Raw genomic sequence first — 22282 nt, 5'->3', positions numbered from 1 at the left:
TTTCACTATTTACTTATTATTAAAAATGGAGGAAAACAGTACAATTAAGAAAATAAGATTACTAAGGTCATATTCCACTCTGGCCTAAGTTGACCTAATCTGAATTTGTCTATTCTGTTAAGGTCCCTTTTGTTCATATAGCTCCTAAACTTTTATGTATTAATCTTATTTACACATCCCAGTCTTTGAATTTGACCTATGGCAGTCATCTAAGTATCATTATCTATGACAACTGAAATGATTTCAAATTTAAAAAAAATCTCACCTTAGCAGCAATATACTAACTTCACTAGCCTATACATTCCTCAACTTACAATATTCAAGAGCTTTAAGGTTGTACCTAACACTACAGGGAGATAACTCTGTAAAGTCAGCTAAACGTTTTAATTACGTTGTGTTGTAAAAGGAATATTAAGCTTCTGAATGATCAAAATTGGTGTTTGTCAAATTGCTATATAACCAGTGTAATTTTTCTGACAAAACGGTTGGTTCAAATTTTTTTTAATTTTTATACGACCGCAAAATTTGAAAAAATTTTCGTCGTATATTGCTATCACGTTGGCTGCGTCGTCGTCCGAATACTTTTAGTTTTCGCACTCTAACTTTAGTAAAAGTGAATAGAAATCTATAAAATTTTAACACAAGGTTTATGACCACAAAAGGAAGGTTGGGATTGATTTTGGGAGTTTTAGTTCCAACATTTTAGGAATTAGGGGCCAAAAAGGGCCCAAATAAGCATTTTCTTGGTTTTCGCACTATAACTTTAGTTTAAGTAAATAGAAATCAATGAAATTTAAACACAATGTTTATGAGCACAAAAGGAAGGTTGGTATTGATTTTGGGAGTTTAGGTCCCAACAGTTTAGGAATTAGGGGCCAAAAAGGGACCCAAATAAGCATTTTTCTTGGTTTTCGCACCATAACTTTAGTATAAGTAAATAGAAATCTATGAAATTTAAACACAAGGTTTATGACCATAAAAGGAAGGTTGGTATTGATTTTGGGAGTTTTGGTCCCAACAGTTTAGGAATAAAGGGCCCAAAGGGTCCAGATTTAAACTTTGTTTGATTTTATCAAAAATTGAATAATTGGGGTTCTTTGATATGCCGAATCTAACTGTGTATGTAGATTCTTAATTTTTGGTCCCGTTTTCAAATTGGTCTACATTAAGGTCCAAAGGGTCCAAAATAAAACTTAGTTTGATTTTAACAAAAATTGAATCCTTTGGGTTCTTTGATATGCTGAATCTAAAAATGTACTTAGATTTTTTATTATTGGCCCAGTTTTCAAGTTGGTCCAAATCGGGGTCCAAAATTAAACTTTGTTTGATTTCATCAAAAATTGAATAATTGGGGTTCTTTGATATGCCAAATCTAACTGTGTATGTAGATTCTTAATTTTTGGTCCCGTTTTAAAATTGGTTTACATTAACGTCCAAAGGGTCCAAAATTAAACTAAGTTTGATTTTAACAAAAATTGAATTCTTGGGCCTCTTTGATATGCTGAATCTAAACATGTACTTAGATTTTTGATTATGGGCCCAGTTTTCAAGTTGGTCCAAATCAGGATCCAAAATTATTATATTAAGTATTGTGCAATAGCAAGAAATTTTCAATTGCACAGTATTCAGCAATAGCAAGAAATCTTCAATTGCACAGTATTGTGCAATAGCAAGAAATCTTCAATTGCACAGTATTGTGCAATAGCAAATATTTTCAATTGCACAGTATTGCACAATAGCAAGAAATATCTAATTGCACAATATTGTGCAATAGCAAGAAATTCCGATTGGATTTCAATTGGAGTTATCTTTCTTTGTCCAGAATAGTAGTTGAATCAACTTAAATCATTGCTTTATACAATATACAATGTATATTCACTTTTACTACCAACTGATAGATTAAAAAACAATCTTTACCATGCACTTTTTTTACATTTTAATATTTTATGATGTATTTAAATGAGTAGTTATTGTTGCAAACTTCATTAGAAATTTGAATTGAGATCAGTTTTGAAATAAGGGAAAGGGGGATGTGAAAAAAAAATTGGAGGGTCAATTTTTTTCATTTCAGATTTCATAAATAAAAAGAAAATTTCTTCAAACATTTTTTTGAGAGGATTAATATTCAACAGCATAGTGAATTGCTCAAAGGCAAACATTTTTTTTTTAAGTTCATTAGACCACATTCATTCTGTGTCAGAAACCTATGCTGTGTCAACTATTTAATCACAATCCAAATTTAGAGCTGAATCCAGCTTGAATGTTGTGTCCATACTTGCCCCAACCGTTCAGGGTTGAACCTCTGTGGTCGTATAAAGCTGCGCCCTGCGGAGCATCTGGTTATATTTTTATTAAAGTCTCAAAGTAAATACTTTGACAAAATTTTATGAAAATTAAACAAGCCAAATTAATTTTAGTGAAAGTGTTGGGTACCACCTTAACCTGCAACTCATACTTTGTAGAATGTCATTGGTGTCTTATGCAAAACATTATTGAACTAGGGGTTTGTTGGAGCCTTTCACTTTTCTTAAACACAAAAGAAATCATCCAGAAGTACAATCACCTTAATATTTAATATTCAGTGTCTTTTTTCACAAATAATACAAGATGGCCTTGAGATATTGATTCTAAGTGCTGAAGTTGTGTATCTTTTTATTAGTCCCCTCCCGACGAAGTGGAAGGGGACTCATGGTTTCCACTTCATCCGTCCATCTGTCAGTCCAGCAAATCAATTTTCTGCACTGTATTTCTTCATGATTGAAGTTATTGATTTTATATTTGGTATATAGTTTTATCATGAAAAGTTACAGTTCAAGCTCGACTTTTGTTCTGGTCTGATGATTTTGTGAAGAGTTATGGTCCTTGGACTTAGAAAATTCACTCAAATAATCAGTTTTCCACACTTTTTTTGTCATTCTTGAAGATATCGATTTGATAATTGGTATATTGTTTTATCATGACAAGTTACAGATCAATTTGGGATTTTGTTCTGGTCTAATGATTTTGTGCAGAGTTATGGTCCTTTGACTTAGAAAATCCACTAAAGTAATCAGTTTTCCACACTTTTTTTGTTATTCTTGAAGATATTGATTTTATAATTGGTATATAGGTTTATCATCACAAGTTACAGATCAAGTTTGAACTTTGTTCCCTTCTGAAGATTTTATGCAGTTATGGTCCTTGGACTTAAAAAATTCACTAAGTCAGTTTTCCACATTTTTTAACTTCAGGCTTAAAGATATTGACTTGATATTTTGTTGATATAAAGTTTACACCATGACAAGTTATAGATCAAGTTAGAATTTTTGTTCCAATACAATGAATTTTTAACCATTAGGGGACGATAAAATTGAAAATGGAAATTGGGAATATGTTAAGAGACAACAACCCAACCAAAGAGCAGACAACATGTAACATGCAATACTCGCAGAATGCTTTTTTGTCATGTGAATTACTCACTTATTATCCAACTAAGATAACTATGTACACGAGGAATGGTATATGGGTTCCTTGCAAGTCTGCATGTCAGTCAGAAAGGGTTAACCAGACTATAACTTCATTTCATGGATCAGTGATCAAGGTTAAAGTTTATGTGATCAGAAGCTGTAAGCAGTAGTTCCACTTTATTTGGTGTATGGAATGATTGTAAGGTCAACATGTCTGTCAGATAGGTATCATCTTTCCTTGATCTCATTTTCATGGTTAATGGATCAGTGATCAAAGATAAAGGTTATGTGATTCTCAAATAGTGTATTAATGAAAACAAGGTGTACATGTCTGTCTGGAAAAGTTAATCTGACTTTAACTTCATTTACAAGTTTTCCTGATTAAGTCTATTTCCTAGATACTTCAAGAAATGGGTTCAACTAAATTTGATGTATGAATAATTACAAAGATGTGCATATCTTTTTGGTATAATTCATTTGACCGTGACCTCATTTCATGGTTAATTGGTCTGTTTCTTGTATGCTAAAAGCAATAGGCCAGCTAAATTTGGTGTATTGAATAATTGTAAGGTGTTAAGGTCTGTCTGACTTTTATTAAGTTTATGTAATCACTCATGTAGAAGACTGGAAGTTGTTAAATATCTCCTTATTTCACAAAAAAAGTATCACAAACTTTGTATGCTTGGAATCAGTGCAAGATTTATATTTTTATTCTAAAGATAATTTGAGACAGGTGAAAAGACCTTCAATTGTAAGACATCTCTAAACATTTGGTTTAAAACTTTAATAAAATGTCAGCTTATTTCACTACAGGTGTATTCCTCACTCTGATTTCACAATATTAGAGAAATTTTGCAGATTTTTCAGTTGGTGCTGATAATCAACTTGTGAATAATCAATTTAAATTAGTTGATTTTTTTTTTAATTCATATATCTTGTACTATACATGTGTAACACTACAGGAAGAAAATGATAAAAAAAAACAAAAAAAACATATATATGCACATGTATCCATTTTGTCTCAATGAAGTATTGATCATGAAAACAAATGCAAAGTCATCCATATTTTTCAATTTACAGTTCAATAATTATTATACATATTGCTGAAATTTATATGTTTGTTTACTGTATATTTTCTGCTACATTGTATATATCCAAGCAAAATTTCATCATCTTTGTCATTGTCCAACAGATCCCTTGTTGCCTATCACATGTATGATGATTTGATAATCATTCAAGAAACAAGATTTATTCTTATTCATCTAATTGTTGGTTGTAGTTGGTGGTTGTTCATGTAAGACTGATAATCCTAAGTCTGTCCACTTTTGTTCCTGTTCAGTAAGTGTCTCGTTGGTTGGTCCATTATCTGGTTCTAGTTCTGGTAATTCCATTTGTGGAACATTGATATCTTCCATTGGTAATTTATCTTTTCTCCATTCTTCATCCACTAAGTCCATTAATCTTCCATCTCGACAAACTTCACTGTCCATTTTATTTGTCTACAAAAAAGCCACATTAAGAATTTTTTTTTAGATTTATATGCATCAAGTAATAATAAAAGTTTGAAAAATAAATATTTAAAAAGTTAAGCATTCTTATTCAAAACAAATCAATTTGATAAATTTAGAGATGAGGATCCCTATGCTGTATTTCAGTCCTGAATTACAAAATATCAAAGTCAGCTTCACTGCACAAAGATAATAAAATAAGATAATCCATCTGCTTGTGAGCACAAAAAATATAAAGATTTCTATCATTTTGACATATATATATACACTTAAATTTCAACTTGTTATATTGTATTTAATGATCGAATACATGACATTTGTGTGTAGGCAATTTATATGTGCAATCAAAACAACGGACATGACAAATGCATCCGATATTTGTCAAATCAAGCAGGAGTACCTTTACCAGATGGATTATTATTCCTATCTGTTGCTTCAGATGTTTAAGTGTTTTTTTTTACTCTTTTACACAACAGTGATATTGATGCCATTGAATGGGTAAGATAACTGACAAATGAAGGATTTTTGTGAAATTGATTAATCGTTAATCATATTGATAACTCTAATTTGTGTTTGTTATACATTTATATATTGAAGAATCCATTACTTTATCAAAAGAATGACTTTTTGATTACTGTAAAAGACAGGGTATTAAATTATTTATAGGTAAACAAATAATGAAGAAAGTTCAGCACAATTCTGTTGTTCAACTTTATGAGTCGCATACAATGATACATGACATATTTTATAGTGGAAATGATTTGTTCTAATCGTAGATCCTCATCTACGACAAAAAAGTTCTAAATTTGACTCAAATTTAGAACTTTATAAAAACAGCTTACAGCATTTTCACCAAATTCTATGTCAATGCTAAAAATTGCTACATGTATATCAGTCTTCACGCTGAGTGGCAGCCCAGGCTTGTAAAATTGCTCTCGGGCCTGTAAAAATCATATTTACAGGCCAACAGAATCTAACTAAAAATTTTCAAAAATTGAGCTCCGGGCCTGTAGATTTAACATTTCATCGTAAAGACTGGTTATATGTCATATATGTTGACAGTTGTTTTCTAGATGGAAGCTCAATAAAATATTTAATGCCTCACTGGCAAATTGACCCACTTTTTTAGCTCACCTGACCTGAAAGGTCAAGTGAGCTTTTCTCATCACTTGGCGTCCGTCGTCCGTAAACTTTTACAAAAATCTTCTCCTCTGAAACTACTGGGCCAAATTTAACCAAACTTGGCCACAATCATCCTTGGGGTATCTAGTTTAAAAAATGTGTCCGATGACCTGGTCATCAAACCAAGATGGCCGCCATGGCTAAAAATAGAACACAGGGGTAAAATGCAGTTTTTGGCTTATAACTCAAAAACCAAAGCATTTAGAGCAAATCTGACATGGGGTAAAATTGATTATCAGGTCAAGATCTATCTGCCCTGAAATTTTCAGATGAATCTGACAACCCGTTGTTGGGTTGCTGCCCCTGAATTGGTAATTTTAAGTAAATTTTGCTGTTTTTGGTTATTATCTTGAATATATATATCATTATAGATAGAGATAAACTGTAAACAGCAATAATGTTCAGCAAAGTAAGATTTACAAATAAGTCAACATGACTGAAATTTTCAGTTGACCCCTTTAGGAGTTATTGTCCTTTATAGTCAATTTTTAACCATTTTTCGTAAGTCTTAATAATCTTTTACAAAAATCTTCTCCTCTGAAACTACTGGGCCAAATTTAACCAAACTTGGCAAAAATCATCTTTTGGGTATCTAGTTAAAAAAATGTGTCCGATGACCCGGCCAACCAACCAAGATGGCCGCCACAGCTAAAAATAGAACATATGGGGTTAAATGCAGTTTTTGGCTTATAACTCAAAAACCAAAGCAGTTAGAGCAAATCTGATGGGGTTTAATTGTTTATTAGGTCAAGATCTATCTGCCCTGAAATTTTCAGATGGATCGGACAACTGATTGTGGGTTGCTGCCCCTGAATTGGTAATTTCAAGGAAATTTTGCAGTTTTTGGTTATTATCTTGAATACTATTATATGATTATAGATAGAGATAAACTGTAAACAGCAATAATGTTCAGCAAAGTAAGATCTACAAATAAGTCAACATGACCAAAATTGTCAGAGAACTCCTTACGGAGTAATTGTCCTTTATAGTCAATATTGAACAACTTTTCGTCATTTTTGTAACTTGTACAAAAATCTTCTTTTCTAAAACTATGGGCCACATTTAACCAAACTTGGCCACAATCATTACTAGGGTATCTATTTTAAAAAAGTGTCTAATGACCCTGCCTGCCAACCAAGATGGCCGACATCAGTAAATACAGTAACAGGTGAGTGACACAGGCTCTTGAGAGCCTCTAGTTGCCAACTCGCCCCACTTTTAAAAAAAATCACACCAAACTGGTTTACCAATTTGACCCACTTTTAAAAATCGCCCCACTTGAGAAAAGGGTTAAATCCCGTTAATTTTTCTCCTTTAACTTTTTATACATTGTGACTTGGATGGAGAGTTGTCTCATTCAATAGCAATAATACCACATCTTTTTATATGTATATAAGAGGGGCGAGTTGGCAGCGGGATTTTTGTCCTTCATAAATGGAGCTATCATAAAAGTTATCTAGCCTACATGTATTTTCAATGGGATTTTACCCTTTTTTCCTAAACAAAAGTGAGGCGAGTTGGTAAACAAGTGGGCGAGTTGGTAAACAAGTGGGGCGAGTTGGTAAAAAAGTGGGGCGAGTTGGTAAAAAAGTGGGGCGATTTGTCATATTCTCTCTTCTTTATGTCAATTGATTCTTATTTTGCCAACAACTGATTTCAGTTTTGTTATCCTTACTAAATTTTAGCAGGGACCGTTTCGCAGTACTTACTACTATTTATTCCTCCACGTAATACTTTATATCTATAAACTTAAAAATATAAACAATGTAATTCGTATTCTTCGTTCAAGGGAGATAATAAATCATGTCGAGTTAGCTCCACTTGGACCTGCGCACTTTGAGGGCACCTTGGAGACGCACCAACAAACTGAAACTTAAAATAGGACAACAAACTGTGCGAAAGATTGTCCGTCTGTTATCATCAAGATGCCGGTTGGAGGAAACGCCGTAATGCAGCGGCCTGTCCAGGAACAAATTGAAGAACTCAAGGCAAAGATCGCACTCCTTGGTAAGACGAGACTAAACAATATTGTCATTCAATTCCAAAAATTATTGTTGACCTATAATCTGATAATATGGCCATGTTTACGGCACAGAAATTACTCCGATATGCACTTTATTAATTCTTAAGGCATGACTAAATTATTGAAGTTGAACTTTTTTTTAATTTATTTTGAAATAGATTTGAATAGACAAATTTCGAGTTCGACGGTTCGAAACCCACGAACATCCTGAACATGACGAATTATTTTGAATAATTTTCGGCAAATTGAATTATCATAATTGACAATCAGCACTGCTGTCATAAAGGAATTGTGATTAAGTACATGTACCTACAGATAAATCATTATTTCTAGTTTATCCTGTACTATGACAGTAAGACTATGTCGATCACTAAGATGCTTGATGAACATTAAAAGTGCAGGGATATAGGTGATCCCTGGCCCAGCTATCTGGTAAATGACTAGTCCAAATAATTATGACGTCTGGCAAGGCTATTTTAATTTTTTTCTGGGACGCCTCCAAATAATTATGACGTCTGGCAGAAACAGAAAATGGTAAAATTCAAATAAATAAATGCCAAAACTTCACTATACACCTTATCGATTTTTTTTCGGCATTACTGGACATCACAAAAGTTCCCCTAAAATTTTGACGTCATAATAGAAAATATCTGACACCATGATGGAAAGTGATTGTATGTAGTCAAAAATTCAAGAAGAACCGATTTCTAGGGATAAGGTAGGTGTATACTTTACTCTAAGTAAAGTTAAAACCCTACCTAGGCTATTGCCCCAATCTTTTTTATGGAACTCTGGCTTTGGCAAACCAACATGTCTGTTACATGTATATATTTGAACAATAACTATTGAGAGGTCATAATTTTTATTGATATAAAAAATTAATAAAAACTACCAACCTAACATGCATCGTTTAAGTTGTATTTCGTCATATTTCATTCTTTTATGACACAAAAAATTACATGCATCCTGGACTCATCAAAATCTTTCAGGCTTTGTGATGCCCACTTGACCTCTATATATATATGTAAGAAAATTATATCAAATCCCAGCACTACCCAAAATATTTATCCTTCTGTTTATCAAACTTTAATTTATAAACATACAAAGAAATTACCAGTTTCATTTTAATGTTGTTTTATAATTGTTCGATGTAAATTTTGTAGAGGGTGATCGAAAGGCATATTACGAGACATCTCAACATGCTATGAAACACAATCAAGACACTGTCACAAAACTGAGAAAAGAAGATAAGGAATTAAGAAAGAAACTTAGTGATTCCCTCTCTGTAAGTATAACATAGATTCATTACCTCGTCCTAAAGTATTCTAGTTTTTTTTTCATCTTTTGGTTGGGTGTATGAGGTTCTTACTTGTAAAATGAATCAACTTGCTATATCACCATCAGGTAATTTGCTTCATATAAATTATTATGGTAAGCCATGAATATATTTCACAGCACAACATTGTATACTGTAAAACTTGTTTGTTGAATTTTCAGTTCCATCTATTTTTGTTACTTTGTTGACTTTATCATCAGAGTTTTAGACATCTATAAAAAAAAAAATATACAAGACTGTCACCCAATAATGAGATTTCATCTCAAACTCAAACAAGTTAGAAACTGTTTATCTTACTGTTTGACGTGTGAGATAACCCTGTCTTTAACACAGTCTTCTACTTCATGATGTTTATAGATTCACTATTTCTCTTTTATTTGTATTGTAAAAATTTAATATTTTATTTTAAATTGCAGCAAGATCAGCATGTCATTAATAAAGCCTTCCAAGACAAACCTGTACAGAGAGCTGAATTCAAAAATAAAACTGGAGATGTAAGTATCAATTGTAAAATATCTTTCACAACTTTACAGATGATAGTTAAAAATGTGGCTGACCATCATTGCATTGTACTATACAAGATTGTTTGCAAAATATGTATCAACATGAAATCTATAGAGACCTGTTGAAGTTGACAACTTAAAGCCACATAGATGTTCTTGTTGAGATTCAGAATACACTTGGCTACTTAATGTTTGTCATGGGACTCACCATTTCTAAAAAATATGAATAATTCTCTTACACTATATCCTAAGTTATAAAAGGCCTCTATTTCAAAACCTATATGTATACAAAATTAAAAAAAAATATGGAATATGAAGCCAGCTTCACATTGACTCTACAAAAATATGAAATATTGACATTCTATTTGTATGTTTGTAGCAAGCAATTACAGTAATGAAACACAAATTATGTGATTCAAAGAAGAAACTAAATGCATTGAAACATCAGTCTGCTCAGAAACAAAAGAAGATAGAGATTTTACAGACCAGGTATGATCAGATGCAGAAGGACTCTGCTGATGCTGTCTCTACAGATAAAGGAGAATCGGTTGATGCTCAGGTAAATTACTTATATGCTTTTTCATGCTATACATAAACTACTTTTGTAATTGAAAAAAAATGCCTATATATACATGATACATGTATATGTGTAACATTCTTTGCTGTTGGGTGAGCCTAGGCTCCAGTGTAGAAGACCATAATTTGACCTATAATATTTTACTTTTACAAATTGCAACTTGGATGGAGAGCTGTCTCATTGAATGCACTCATACATTGTACCACATCTTATATCTATTTGACATTTACTTAATTATAATTCTGGTTTATTAGCAACTTTTCTTAGCTTAAAATAACATCTTGCATCCTTCTGTACATGAAGTATACATTTTTGCACATAGTTAAACTTTTTTTTTAAATCTTTATTTAAGTAATGTGCAAATTCAATGATAAAACATTCAAAGAGAGATAATATATTTGTTGGGTTTTATTTTTCAGACTCTTAGATACCTTGAAAACAGTTATGACAAAACAAAACTGAAGATGGATGAAGCCACACATTTGTACAGGATTTACCAGGATATTAATAGAAAATTATGTGTGGTAAGTGTTTAAAAATGTTTACCAACTTGTAATGAAGTGGTTATGGCTAAGTGATTAATATTCAAGTGAACTGTAATATTTTTTGAAAAAAAAATTCTGACTCGATCTCTAACCTTCAAGACAATATTCAAAATGTTAAATTTAATTTGTCTATTGTTAGAAAAACAAGTATTTCAGAAGATATAAAATACTGATTTTTTTTATAAACAAAAAGAATTGTCAGTTAAATTAAAAGAACAATAACTCTACCGAGCATTGGCATTATGTTGTGTATTATTTAAATTCTCAGAAAAATAGTCACATAGGAGAGCAGCAGCTTACAAGGAAACAGTACTTCGAGAGAAAAAAACTTTTCCACTTTAATTTCATTTATTTCAAGTCTATTATTGACTAAAGGAATTATGATGTTTTGATTATTACAGGAAGCAGAAAAATTCCCAAGTGTATTGGACTCAATGGAATGTGAAATCAGAAGTGTCAAAGCAGAACTGAAGGAACTCAAAGCCATGCACGATGATGCTCAGATTTCCAAAACAGCAGCACAGGAAGAATTAGCTAAACATGAAAAGATCGTATACTCAGAAAGGAAACAGAGAGAAATAGAATTACAGAAAATGAAGAAAGAGGCTGAAGAAAAGAAAATACAACATGAAAGAATAGAAAGAAGAATTGTAAGATTATCTCCCTTTGAAAGATACATTTTTAGGAAAACTTTATTTTTGTCAGATGTAATTTCTTATTCAGTTTAAGAATAGTTTGAACTTTCTAGATATCTGTATTTTACAACTATACATGCCAAAAACAAGATAATGAAAGATTTATCACTTGAAAAAAAGACATGTTGTTAATTTCCAAATTTTTATTTAATAATTTCATTTCGATGTGAATTACAGAGAATTTTTTTATGCATATGTACATCTGTTAAATTGTTTACACTTTAGCAACAGAGAGGTTCTATTCAGCAAGATGAACTAACACCACAGGAGAAACAGGCCTTACAGGGTGAAGAACAACAACAAAAGATTACATCATATGAGGAAGCTTTTAGAAGAATTAAAGAAGCAACTGGTGTTTCTGATACTATGGTAATTTATACTCTCAGTTTATTACTTGGGACCATTTGTTAAAGATTTTAACTGTAGATTTTCAGTTAACAAGAAAAGAGAAAAATATGATTACATCTCTTAATTTCATGACTAATTTTTAACCAGTTAAAACTTTAAATTTTGCATTTAACCATTTATGGTCTTCTAAAAAAAAATGTCTGGAGGTATCACAAATATGCAAATGAACATATAGGGTTAAGTCCTACTTCAGTGATAAAAATAATGAAGTTTCAACACACGACAACATTAAATACATCAGTTATTCACATATAACAAACATCCAACAGTTTATTAGTTATTCATGCCACACAAAAATAGTCAATTATTTGTTGATAAAACTGTTTTGTATCCAGATTTTTATTACTTTTTTTAATAAAATAAAAATAAAAAAGAAGCAAGTGAGTCAAACTTAGAAAATAATTTATACATTAACAGATTTTCAATAAAAACAAACAAAATTTTAATTGATTCTAAATGTTTACAGGAAGTTGTAAGGCGGTTTGAAAACCAAGGAGATACCACAAAACATCTTGAAAATCTACAGAAAGACAATGAAAAGGGTATAACAAGACTGAAGGAGGATAAGGAGAAATTACAACAAGAATTTGAAGAAATGAAATATTCTGGTGATGCTAAACTATCAAGGTATGATGGCAGTAAATAGCCAAGACTGAATCAGGACGGCATATTCCACTTAAAATTATCAAGCCAAATATTCAAAACATTATCTTTAAGATATATACCAGTCACATTATCTTTAAGATATATACAAGTCACATTATCTTTAAGATATATACAAGTCACATTATCTTTAAGATATATACCAGTCACATTATCTTTAAGATATATAAAAGTCACATTATCTTTAAGATATATACAAGTCACATTATCTTTAAGATATATACCAGTCACATTATCTTTAAGATATATACCAGTCACATTATCTTTAAGATATATACAAGTCACATTATCTTTAAGATATATACCAGTCACATTATCTTTAAGATATATACCAGTCACATTATCTTTAAGATATATACCAGTCACATTATCTTTAAGATATATACCAGTCACATTATCTTTAAGATATATACAAGTCACATTATCTTTAAGATATATACCAGTCACATTATCTTTAAGATATATACCAGTCACATTATCTTTAAGATATATACAAGTCACATTATCTTTCTAGCTTCTTCAGTCATGAATTTTTTTTTTTGTCTGGTACAATCTTTCATTGCATTTAGATTTAATGTTGTTTTAACCCTTTCAACGCTATACACGGCATATGCCGCGATGACGTACGCCGTTCGCCACTGCTATTCGCGGCATATGCCGCGATGAAAAAGGATTTTTCATAAGGACTCTTTAAACCATTCGGTTTTCATTTGGGTTCTCTCTAATTTTTCCTCGTTTGAATCTAGGATATGCAAGGTCTCATTTGCGCTTGAAATCCCGACAATTTTTATGGTAAAATCATGCAGTAGAAGGAAAATAGAAGGAAAATAAAAACAAATATTTTGACAAATGCAAATGGCGGAAATCGGAAACGAAGCTGTAAATATGGAAAAATTTCAGCATTTCCTTGGCGAAACTTACAACGAGGATTAGTTAAAAGGTTTCTTGTTATCTCAATGTGTTTATTACATAAAATTCGTGTGGGAAATATGATTTGATCGATCATTACGAGACGTAGAAAAAGGGGGGAAAACGGAGGTTGACTGAATTTTTTTAGGACGGAGCTATTTATTTGTGCCACGATTACATAAAACGTTATGTATGGTACAATACGCTACGGAATCGGGCAACTGGTGTCTTCTTTACAATATGGCAGATAAAACAACAAAATAAATGAAGACTATAAAAGTAGTTTTTATTCAAAATTCAACACAAATGTAATAAATTACACCTTTTACCTGTTAATTACCTGAAAACGCAGGTAACCTGATAAAAATTTCAGTAAAATAATTGCCTAACATTACAGTTCATGCTCTCCTGAGCATTTTTCATGCAATAACTTTCTCTGTATCTCATATAATAAAAAAGATACAGCAGTCTGAAAAGGAAAATACTGTTCTAATGAATGTACTAAAAAAAAATGCAGCAGCAGCAGCCATTTTTCTATTTTTTTGTGTAGCGTTGAAAGGGTTAAACCACATTTTAATTTAAATATACAAAAATATAAAGAACTGCTATTAAAAATACTTTGGTCTCCTGTGGGTAGTTGTTGTCTCATTAGCAATCATACAACTCCTCCTTTCTATCAATTGCTAATAATTGCATGATTTTGAGATATAATAGAAAATAAGGTTCATTATTTTGACACTGTTGAAATTTGATATTGTAGTGGAGAAAGAATGCTTGAAGATTTCCAGGGACATTTACAGAAAGAGGAGGATAGACGTGGTGATGCTGAGGAGGAGTTACAGAGGAATAGTACAATTATGGTGTCTGTCAAGGCTGGGGTGGAACATTTAACGGACAAGTTATATCTTCTTAAAGCTGTAAGTTTCTACATAAGAGTATATTTACTAAAGTCTCTATTTCGATGATTAATTAATGGAATTGTATAGCTTTGGTTTCAGATAGTTTATGCTAGGTAATGCTGTGTTCTCGTTGAAAATTTATAGAACTGTGGTTAATCTGGTTTTTTTTAAACCCTTTCCTCCATGATGACGCCTTTGACGCCACCCCCTTTACTCCATAATGACGCCTGTTTTGTGCCTCAGTTAAAACATTCTCCTACGAAAAATCTGTATCAGACCTAATAAATATTTGTATCTAATTTAAAAAGGATATATTCATGAGAATATACAACTGAAATTTCATTAATGAAATATTTGTTTTCCCAATGCATTAAGACTTTAAACCTGACGAATTTTTTTATATCGAAAAAATCCTATGCAAATCAAGTATGTTAAAAAAAAGGGTTAACTTAATGGTATCAGTTGACAGCTTCATCTGAATCTTCTTCTTTAAATAGAATGTAGTAAAAGGTTATGATAACTGTAAATATATATTTTTGGTCATATCAATACTAACGTTCACCGTTTTTATGCCCCACCTACGATAGTAGAGGGGCATTATGTTTTCTGGTCTGTGCGTCCGTTCGTTCGTTCGTCCGTCGTCTGTTCGTTCGTTCGTCCGTTCGTTCGTCCGTCTGTCCCGCTTCAGGTTAAAGTTTTTGGTCAAGGTAGTTTTTGATGAAGTTGAAGTCCAATCAACTTGAAACTTAGTATACATGTGCCCTATGATATGATCTTTCTAATTTAAATGCCAAATTAGAGTTTTGACCCCAATTTTACGGTTCACTGAACATAGAAAATGATAGTGCAAATTTCAGGTTAAAGTTTTTGGCTTCAGGTTAAAGTTTTTGGTCAAGGTAGTTTTTGATGAAGTTGAAGTCCAATCAACTTGAAACTTAGTATACATGTGCCCTATGATATGATCTTTCTAATTTAAATACCAAATTAGAGTTTTGACCCCAATTTTACGGTTCACTGAACATAGAAAATGATAGTGCAAATTTCAGGTTAAAGTTTTTGGCTTCAGGTTAAAGTTTTTGGTCAAGGTAGTTTTTGATGAAGTTGAAGTCCAATCAACTTGAAACTTAGTATACATGTGCCCTATGATATGATCTTTCTAATTTAAATGCCAAATTAGAGTTTTGACCCCAATTTTACGGTTCACTGAACATAGAAAATGATAGTGCAAATTTCAGGTTAAAGTTTTTGTCTTCAGGTTAAAGTTTTTGGTCAAGGTAGTTTTTGATGAAGTTGAAGTCCAATCAACTTGAAACTTAGTATACATGTGCCCTATGATATGATCTTTCTAATTTAAATGCCAAATTAGAGTTTTGACCCCAATTTTACGGTTCACTGAACATAGAAAATGATAGTGCAAATTTCAGGTAAAGTTTTTGGTCAAGGTAGTTTTTGATAAAGTAGAAGTCCAATCAACTTGAAACTTAGTATACATGTTCCCTTTGATAAGATCATTCTAATTTTAATGCCAAATTAGAGAATTTATTCCAATTTCACAGTCCTTTAAACATAGAAAATGATAGTGCGAGTGGGGCATCCGTGTACTGTGGACACATTCTTGTTTTCTTCTCATTTTTATAAAAGATGTGAACATAGTTCAGAGAAAACTCCACATTAATTGTGGGAAATGTTAATATGGTAGTGTTACAGTACTTGAGTAGTATCAGGATCTAAACATTTATCATTATGGGAAAAACACTTGAATAAGCTTAAGTATTAGTTAGCTTCTAGCCTTCTATGTTGTGCTAGATTGCTGGTGTTGCACCATCTTAAACACTACATGTATATTACAAATAACAAAAATTGAAGTCTTCTGAAAATTAATTATTAAAATTATAATTCTTCAAGATGCTCAAATTCAGAATATTTTTATTCAAATCACTATTTAAATGACTGATATTGAAGTATGAATTTGAAAATTTCAGAGTTACAAAGTAAGTTTCTTGTCTCCATGGTAACCATCTGTATATTATTATATATTTAGAATTTATATATTCAATATTTTTATAATAAACTACAGGCAGAATATAAGAGAAAGGTAGTATAGAATTCCTGTAGAAACGTTTATGTTACAATTGAATTGATAAGTTTGATAGACAAAAATTAGTTCATTTTCTTCCATGACTTTATGTTCCTCTGTTTTTTAGTCATTCTTCCATCAAAAGTCTTTTAATGGCTCTATGTTGATTGTTTTAAAAGGACATTTTAGGTTGATGCCAGGCTTATTAAATTGTCAGCTTGATATAAATAGTAAGGTTGGACAGATCAATAAGCAGCTTCTCTTTCTTTTATTATTACCAAAATCATATTATATCAGTTGGTTTTAATTCAAAAATGTTTCATTTTGGGGCTTTTTTGTTCAAAAAAAAAAGAATTTGCCTAAAATACTGAACATTTTTAATTAAGACTTCGTTTATTTGAAGAACTTGCTTAATTATGGAAATGGTAATAGTAGAGTGTGTATCATTACTGAAATTTTAAGAGTCAAATTGTTATAAATATGCATTAGTGTTTTCTGTAAGTTTAAGGTCCAAGGCCCAGGTTTCTATAACTTTTAAAGTGACATATTAGATTAAAGATGAATATTGTTCCCTATGAGTTTCACTCAAATTTTTGATAAAGTTATTTGTAAATGAAATAAAATTTTAAGAACATGTGAAATTTTAAGACAAATATTGTCATTTTTTACAAAGTTGGACCTTTGACTTGTATATTTTAAATCCCTATGAAAATAGTTATCTTATTTCCAGTCTGTAGTAATATGATATATGTAAAGATACATTTATTAGTAGCAATACTATACAGAGTAGTTTTGTATTCTTTGATTATCATCTCAGTTTATGTGCTTTTTCTGTAGAGAAAATATTATACATTGTACTGAAAACAGAATTAGAGAGTAGCAAATTATAAAACTAGAAGACATTTTCAGTTTCAAATTGTATGGATAATACTTGTACAAGTTCTTTAAACAGTAAAAAATACTTGGTGAAATTTAATAGGTATTTGTTTGAATTGTGAATATTTAATGAACGGTATGGACCTTAGCTAATCCACATGATTATTTCAAAAGACCCTGAAAAAAATTTCATGATTGTAAGTAATGCTTTGTTTGGAAAAGTAGATCTGAATAGAGCTTTTAAAATCTGTCATATGGGCTATAATCAGGATAGCAAGATAAAAACAAACAATTGTATATTCCAATGCATTCTTGAACTCATATTAAGAAAATTTAATATAGCTTCAGTTAAAATTTACTTCCACAGAAATCTTTATCAGCATAACTGTGATAATTTTAATCAATGCTATTGTTTTCTTTATAGACCAAAGGTCATGTGCCTACTGCCAAGATACCACAGACATCAGATGAATATGTCCTGGATCAGTTATCAACATGTGAGGAGAAACTATTGAAATTATTAGAGGAGTTAGATGGTAAAGATCTGAATGAGGTCTTCAAACAGATGGAGGAGGAAGAGGTAAGAATACCTAGCAGGGTCTGACTGCTGGTTAAGTTTATTGTGACGAGGGACAGTTACATTTCTTAATTAAAAACCCTTTAGAAATGAAGCATATGGTTTTAAGACTAGTTCTCTCTCTATTTTATAATCAGGGTTCACTGATGTGATAACTTTTTCCATTGAATTTAAATTTTTCAATAGTTTTTAGGTCAAATTTGGCTGGGCTAAATGCTATCAATTTCACCAACATGATTTTATTTGAAATATTTGTAATGTCCTAATTATGTTAGAAATTTCCCAAATTCTTACATGAAAACTGCCAGTGAAAGATAACTATGAAAATAGATCAGGTTGCTGACATAATTTTCAATGTAAACCAAAAAAAAAAATATATGAGATCTCCTTCTAAAGTAGGCTCAACTTTCTAAAGTTATAAATGCACGCTTCTTACATTAAAAAAAACACTGACTGGAAAAAAAAATTTGTTTATTGTGAATCAATGAATAGATGTATCATGGTTTTTTTTGGTCATTAAATCATAAGCTTACTTTTTTCTTTTTTTTCAGTATCATGCTAGTTTTGATTCTAAATTACCAACACATAACACAAGAGTTAAATTACCACAGAAAGAACGAGGAGATGCTGTATTTGAAGGTATGTATCAGTTTGTTTCTTTTTGTTCCTTATCAAATGCATCTAGGGGCAAAGTAATAGTAATCATCTGTCTGTTACACATTTAAACTTGTATTAAAACTTTCAAACTTAGTCATCACATTCTATTGACCATCTCATACTCTCATTTTGATTTGACAATTCTTGTAACATTTATTGGACTTTTTTTATTAACTATTACCTTTTATGATTTGATGTTGTTGGACTCTTTGTGCAATGTTGACCATTGTGTATGGAACTCATGTATTATGTTTAAGTGACACAGGTTCACACTGATTGACCTAAAAGGCCCCAAACGTAAAACAATTTAAAGGAGAAAAATAACTGCCTAATTTATGTAAAAAAAAAAATGAAGAAAAAATATGTAACACAGCAACAAACAACAACCTCTGACTTACAGGCTCCAGTTTACAATTTTAATTCAAAATTTAAAATTTGAATTAAAAAAGAAAAACGACAAATAATCATGAGAGGGGATAAGTTGTCATTCAAAATAGTTTAATTTTTTCGTCACTGTAAATTATACAGATCACCTCCATTATGTATAGAAAGTTAATAACATATTTTGTGTTTACAGATGACGAAGACAGTGGTGAAGATGATGGAGAAGTTCCGAACAGAAATGCAATTAAGAAACAATCTCAGTTTATAGTAGACTCTAAAACAAAACGTAGAACAACCAAAAAGAAGAAGAAGACTAAATAAATAAGTAGGAAATCGTACAGACAGTGACTGTTTTCTCTTCAAACTTGTTACAAGCTACTGGTTATGAACATTGTTTTAAAGGCAAATTATGGATGCCTGAAAATTGTATTTGTAAAGATATATTAAATCTATGAAATAAAAAGGAAAAACAGTTATAATATTAAAAAAAAAGAGCCAATGGTTAATTTGAAATATATATTTATCATTTTTTAATACCCAATGTATGTTGCCAAGACTAGGATGAATTTATGTATCCTATACTTTAGTCAGTGTTTTCGTTATAATATTCTGACATAAATAAGAGGTGCGATTTTGTTTGAAAATGTAAACCATGAAAAAACAGCTGAGGTTTTTTTGACTGTTGTATAAAAAAAAAAATCCTTTGAAAACACTTGGTTTTATTTTATGATGATAGTAAAAGTTTTTGGACTATTTGATTGATGTAAGCTTGAATTTTGTTTCACATGATGGACACATTAACAATTAAAACAAGTATATTGTATTTTAGATTACTTTAAATCAACAACAACAAAAAATGAAAAAAAAAAATCCAATAGATAGGCTTAAAATTGGATTAAAAAAAAAGCCAGATTATTTTAATTCTTAAAATGTTGTTATTTTATTAAACATTTATGTACTATTTTATTATGTTAAAAATCTCTGTGATCATGTTACTATTTATAAACAAAAGTATTTGAATAAATGATTTTGAAAACCTTTGTGAATTGTGTAACTGGATAGTAAAAAGTGTAACTTTTAAATCTGATATAATACTAGACAATTACTAGCTATTCATACCTGATGTACACAAGTTAGATAATAAGTGTGAACAGTTTTAACTCCAATTATAAAAGGGTTTGTAATGACCTTATGTGAGACTACTTTACTGAAATCTCATGTGTTCTTGAAGGTAAGCAAATCCTGCTCCATGTGTGGCACCTGTTGTGTTGCTCGTGTTTAACTTGGTAGGTCACATTAGGGGGCGATGATGCAATTGTAGTTAATGAATATTACAATTATCAGGACAGTGAGGTAGCTGTTATAAGTATATGTTATTCATAGTTTACTTTTGGCATGGTTGCAGAGATTCAAAATGGTTTCATGGACTGGGAATAGGGTACATTTTGCCCAAAGATTGCACAAAGATATAAGTTGTGCACTGACTATTAGAGATTATACTTTCTCATATTAGGTAGATGTGGTATGATTCCAATGAGAACTTTCCAACAGAGTTATAAGGACATGGATTGAAGCAATTATAGGTCAGTGTGTTAAGGCCTGCAACAATGAGCAAACTTTTACTGTATAATTGGCTATAAAAGTCTGGCAATAAAAAATATAAAGCTTCATATTTAAGAAGATAGAGGACCTGAATATCTTGTATGGAAATGATTTGTGTAATGGCATTGATCTCATTTTCGTGGTCCATCTGCTGCCTACAATAACTATAGTATTTATCACATACATTTCTCACTTATAAGTGAAAGGATAATGTCTACTAGTCTGTTAGTCAGGATTTACCTAACCTTGACCTCATTTCATGATTTCGACAGTAATAAGATTTTCATATCCATAAGTACATGCAATAGGTTAACTGGATTTGAATATGATTGCATGGTGTACTTGGCGGTTTGGTAGGAAGCATCTGAACTTAACCTTATTTTCATTGTTAATTGGTCAATGTCTAGTTTTCGTTGGTACACCATTTTCTCAGATATTGTAAGCAAATTATTCAATAGGTAACATATATTTGGTGTATGAAATGAGCATTCATTAATTCATGGCTGATTGGCCAATGGTACTAGGTTTGTTTTTAAGATACCTTTATCAATAGACCAACTACATTGATTGTGTTAGAAGAAAGATATTAATGTCTATATGTTCGATTGGCAGTGTTCACAATGGCATTATATATGAGATTCTGAGAAAATTTCAGTAATCTAAGAATTTTCGTATTAAGGGGTAAACTTTAGGAGAATTTGCAAATACACATAGGGCACCAAGTCCACAATTTGTTAAGTGAACCCAAACATAATTCAGATAAAAAAGAAATATGTGGTGCACAATGGCATATATTTATTTAAACGATATTGATTAGGGGTTTTGGAGAAGTGGGTATAGGACCAGAACTGATTGTGGGTTTTCACATCAGAGTGACACATTGTATTGTCAAGTATTTTCTATTTTCGTGAAAAAGGAAGATGGGCAACTATCCAATAACGTATAAATGAAGTGGACGAAAGCTATTATAGGCAATGGTACGGCCTTCAACAATGAAAAATCCATACCGTATAGTTGGTTATAAAAGACGCCAACATGAAAAAATTATAAACCAATTTAAGTGAGAACACTAAAGGTATTATTTATTAAAAAAAAAAACATGTTTGAAAGCGCAAACCCTCCCTTAACCTGAAAAAAAACAACCCTGTGCAATTCTAAATTCTAAAGCTATCCATAGATTGTAGTACCGTGAATGTCTGTATATATATAATAATAATATTTGGTTCTATGGTTTTAATTTACTGATAACAAAAAATGAATACCAATAAAAATAAAGAGCTGCGCCATGAGCGCATGATAAGCCCGTCATCTTTTCAACAAGAAAAACTCCCTTGTTTGTCAATGTCATATCAGAAATGTATAAAACAAATTAGATTTGTAATTGCTAGCAATAACGGATGGCACCCTTCCCCCAT

The 22282-nt window shown here is 31.1% G+C and overlaps 2 protein-coding genes across 3 annotated transcripts; one reads left to right on the top strand and one right to left on the bottom strand.

The window, feature by feature from the left end:
• Window positions 1-4606: 4606 nt before the first annotated feature.
• Window positions 4607-7978, bottom strand: LOC139511474 (anaphase-promoting complex subunit 13-like). Its single transcript, XM_071298248.1, has 2 exons — window positions 7846-7978; window positions 4607-4945 (listed from the first exon to the last, which is right to left on the bottom strand). The coding sequence occupies exon 2, from the start codon at window positions 4934-4936 to the stop codon at window positions 4709-4711; it is 228 nt and encodes a 75-aa protein (XP_071154349.1). The 5' UTR covers window positions 4937-4945; window positions 7846-7978; the 3' UTR covers window positions 4607-4708.
• Window positions 7955-20305, top strand: LOC139511473 (outer dynein arm-docking complex subunit 3-like). Of its 2 annotated transcripts, XM_071298245.1 has the most exons (13): window positions 7959-8143; window positions 9323-9444; window positions 9912-9989; window positions 10378-10557; window positions 10995-11099; window positions 11522-11770; window positions 12041-12184; window positions 12690-12850; window positions 14556-14712; window positions 16772-16789; window positions 18072-18227; window positions 18776-18863; window positions 19459-20305. In XM_071298245.1, the coding sequence occupies exons 1-13, from the start codon at window positions 8062-8064 to the stop codon at window positions 19584-19586; spliced, it is 1668 nt and encodes a 555-aa protein (XP_071154346.1). In that variant the 5' UTR covers window positions 7959-8061; the 3' UTR covers window positions 19587-20305. The 2 variants fall into 2 exon arrangements, with proteins under 2 accessions (XP_071154348.1, XP_071154346.1); XM_071298247.1 differs by lacking the exon at window positions 16772-16789 and having other exon boundaries at window positions 7955-8143.
• The last annotated feature ends 1977 nt before the right edge of the window (window positions 20306-22282 follow it).

Source organism: Mytilus edulis, chromosome 2, assembly GCF_963676685.1.
Source record: "Mytilus edulis chromosome 2, xbMytEdul2.2, whole genome shotgun sequence".
NCBI classification, from domain to species: domain Eukaryota; kingdom Metazoa; phylum Mollusca; class Bivalvia; order Mytilida; family Mytilidae; genus Mytilus; species Mytilus edulis.
This window is presented reverse-complemented; position numbering and strand designations above follow the sequence as displayed.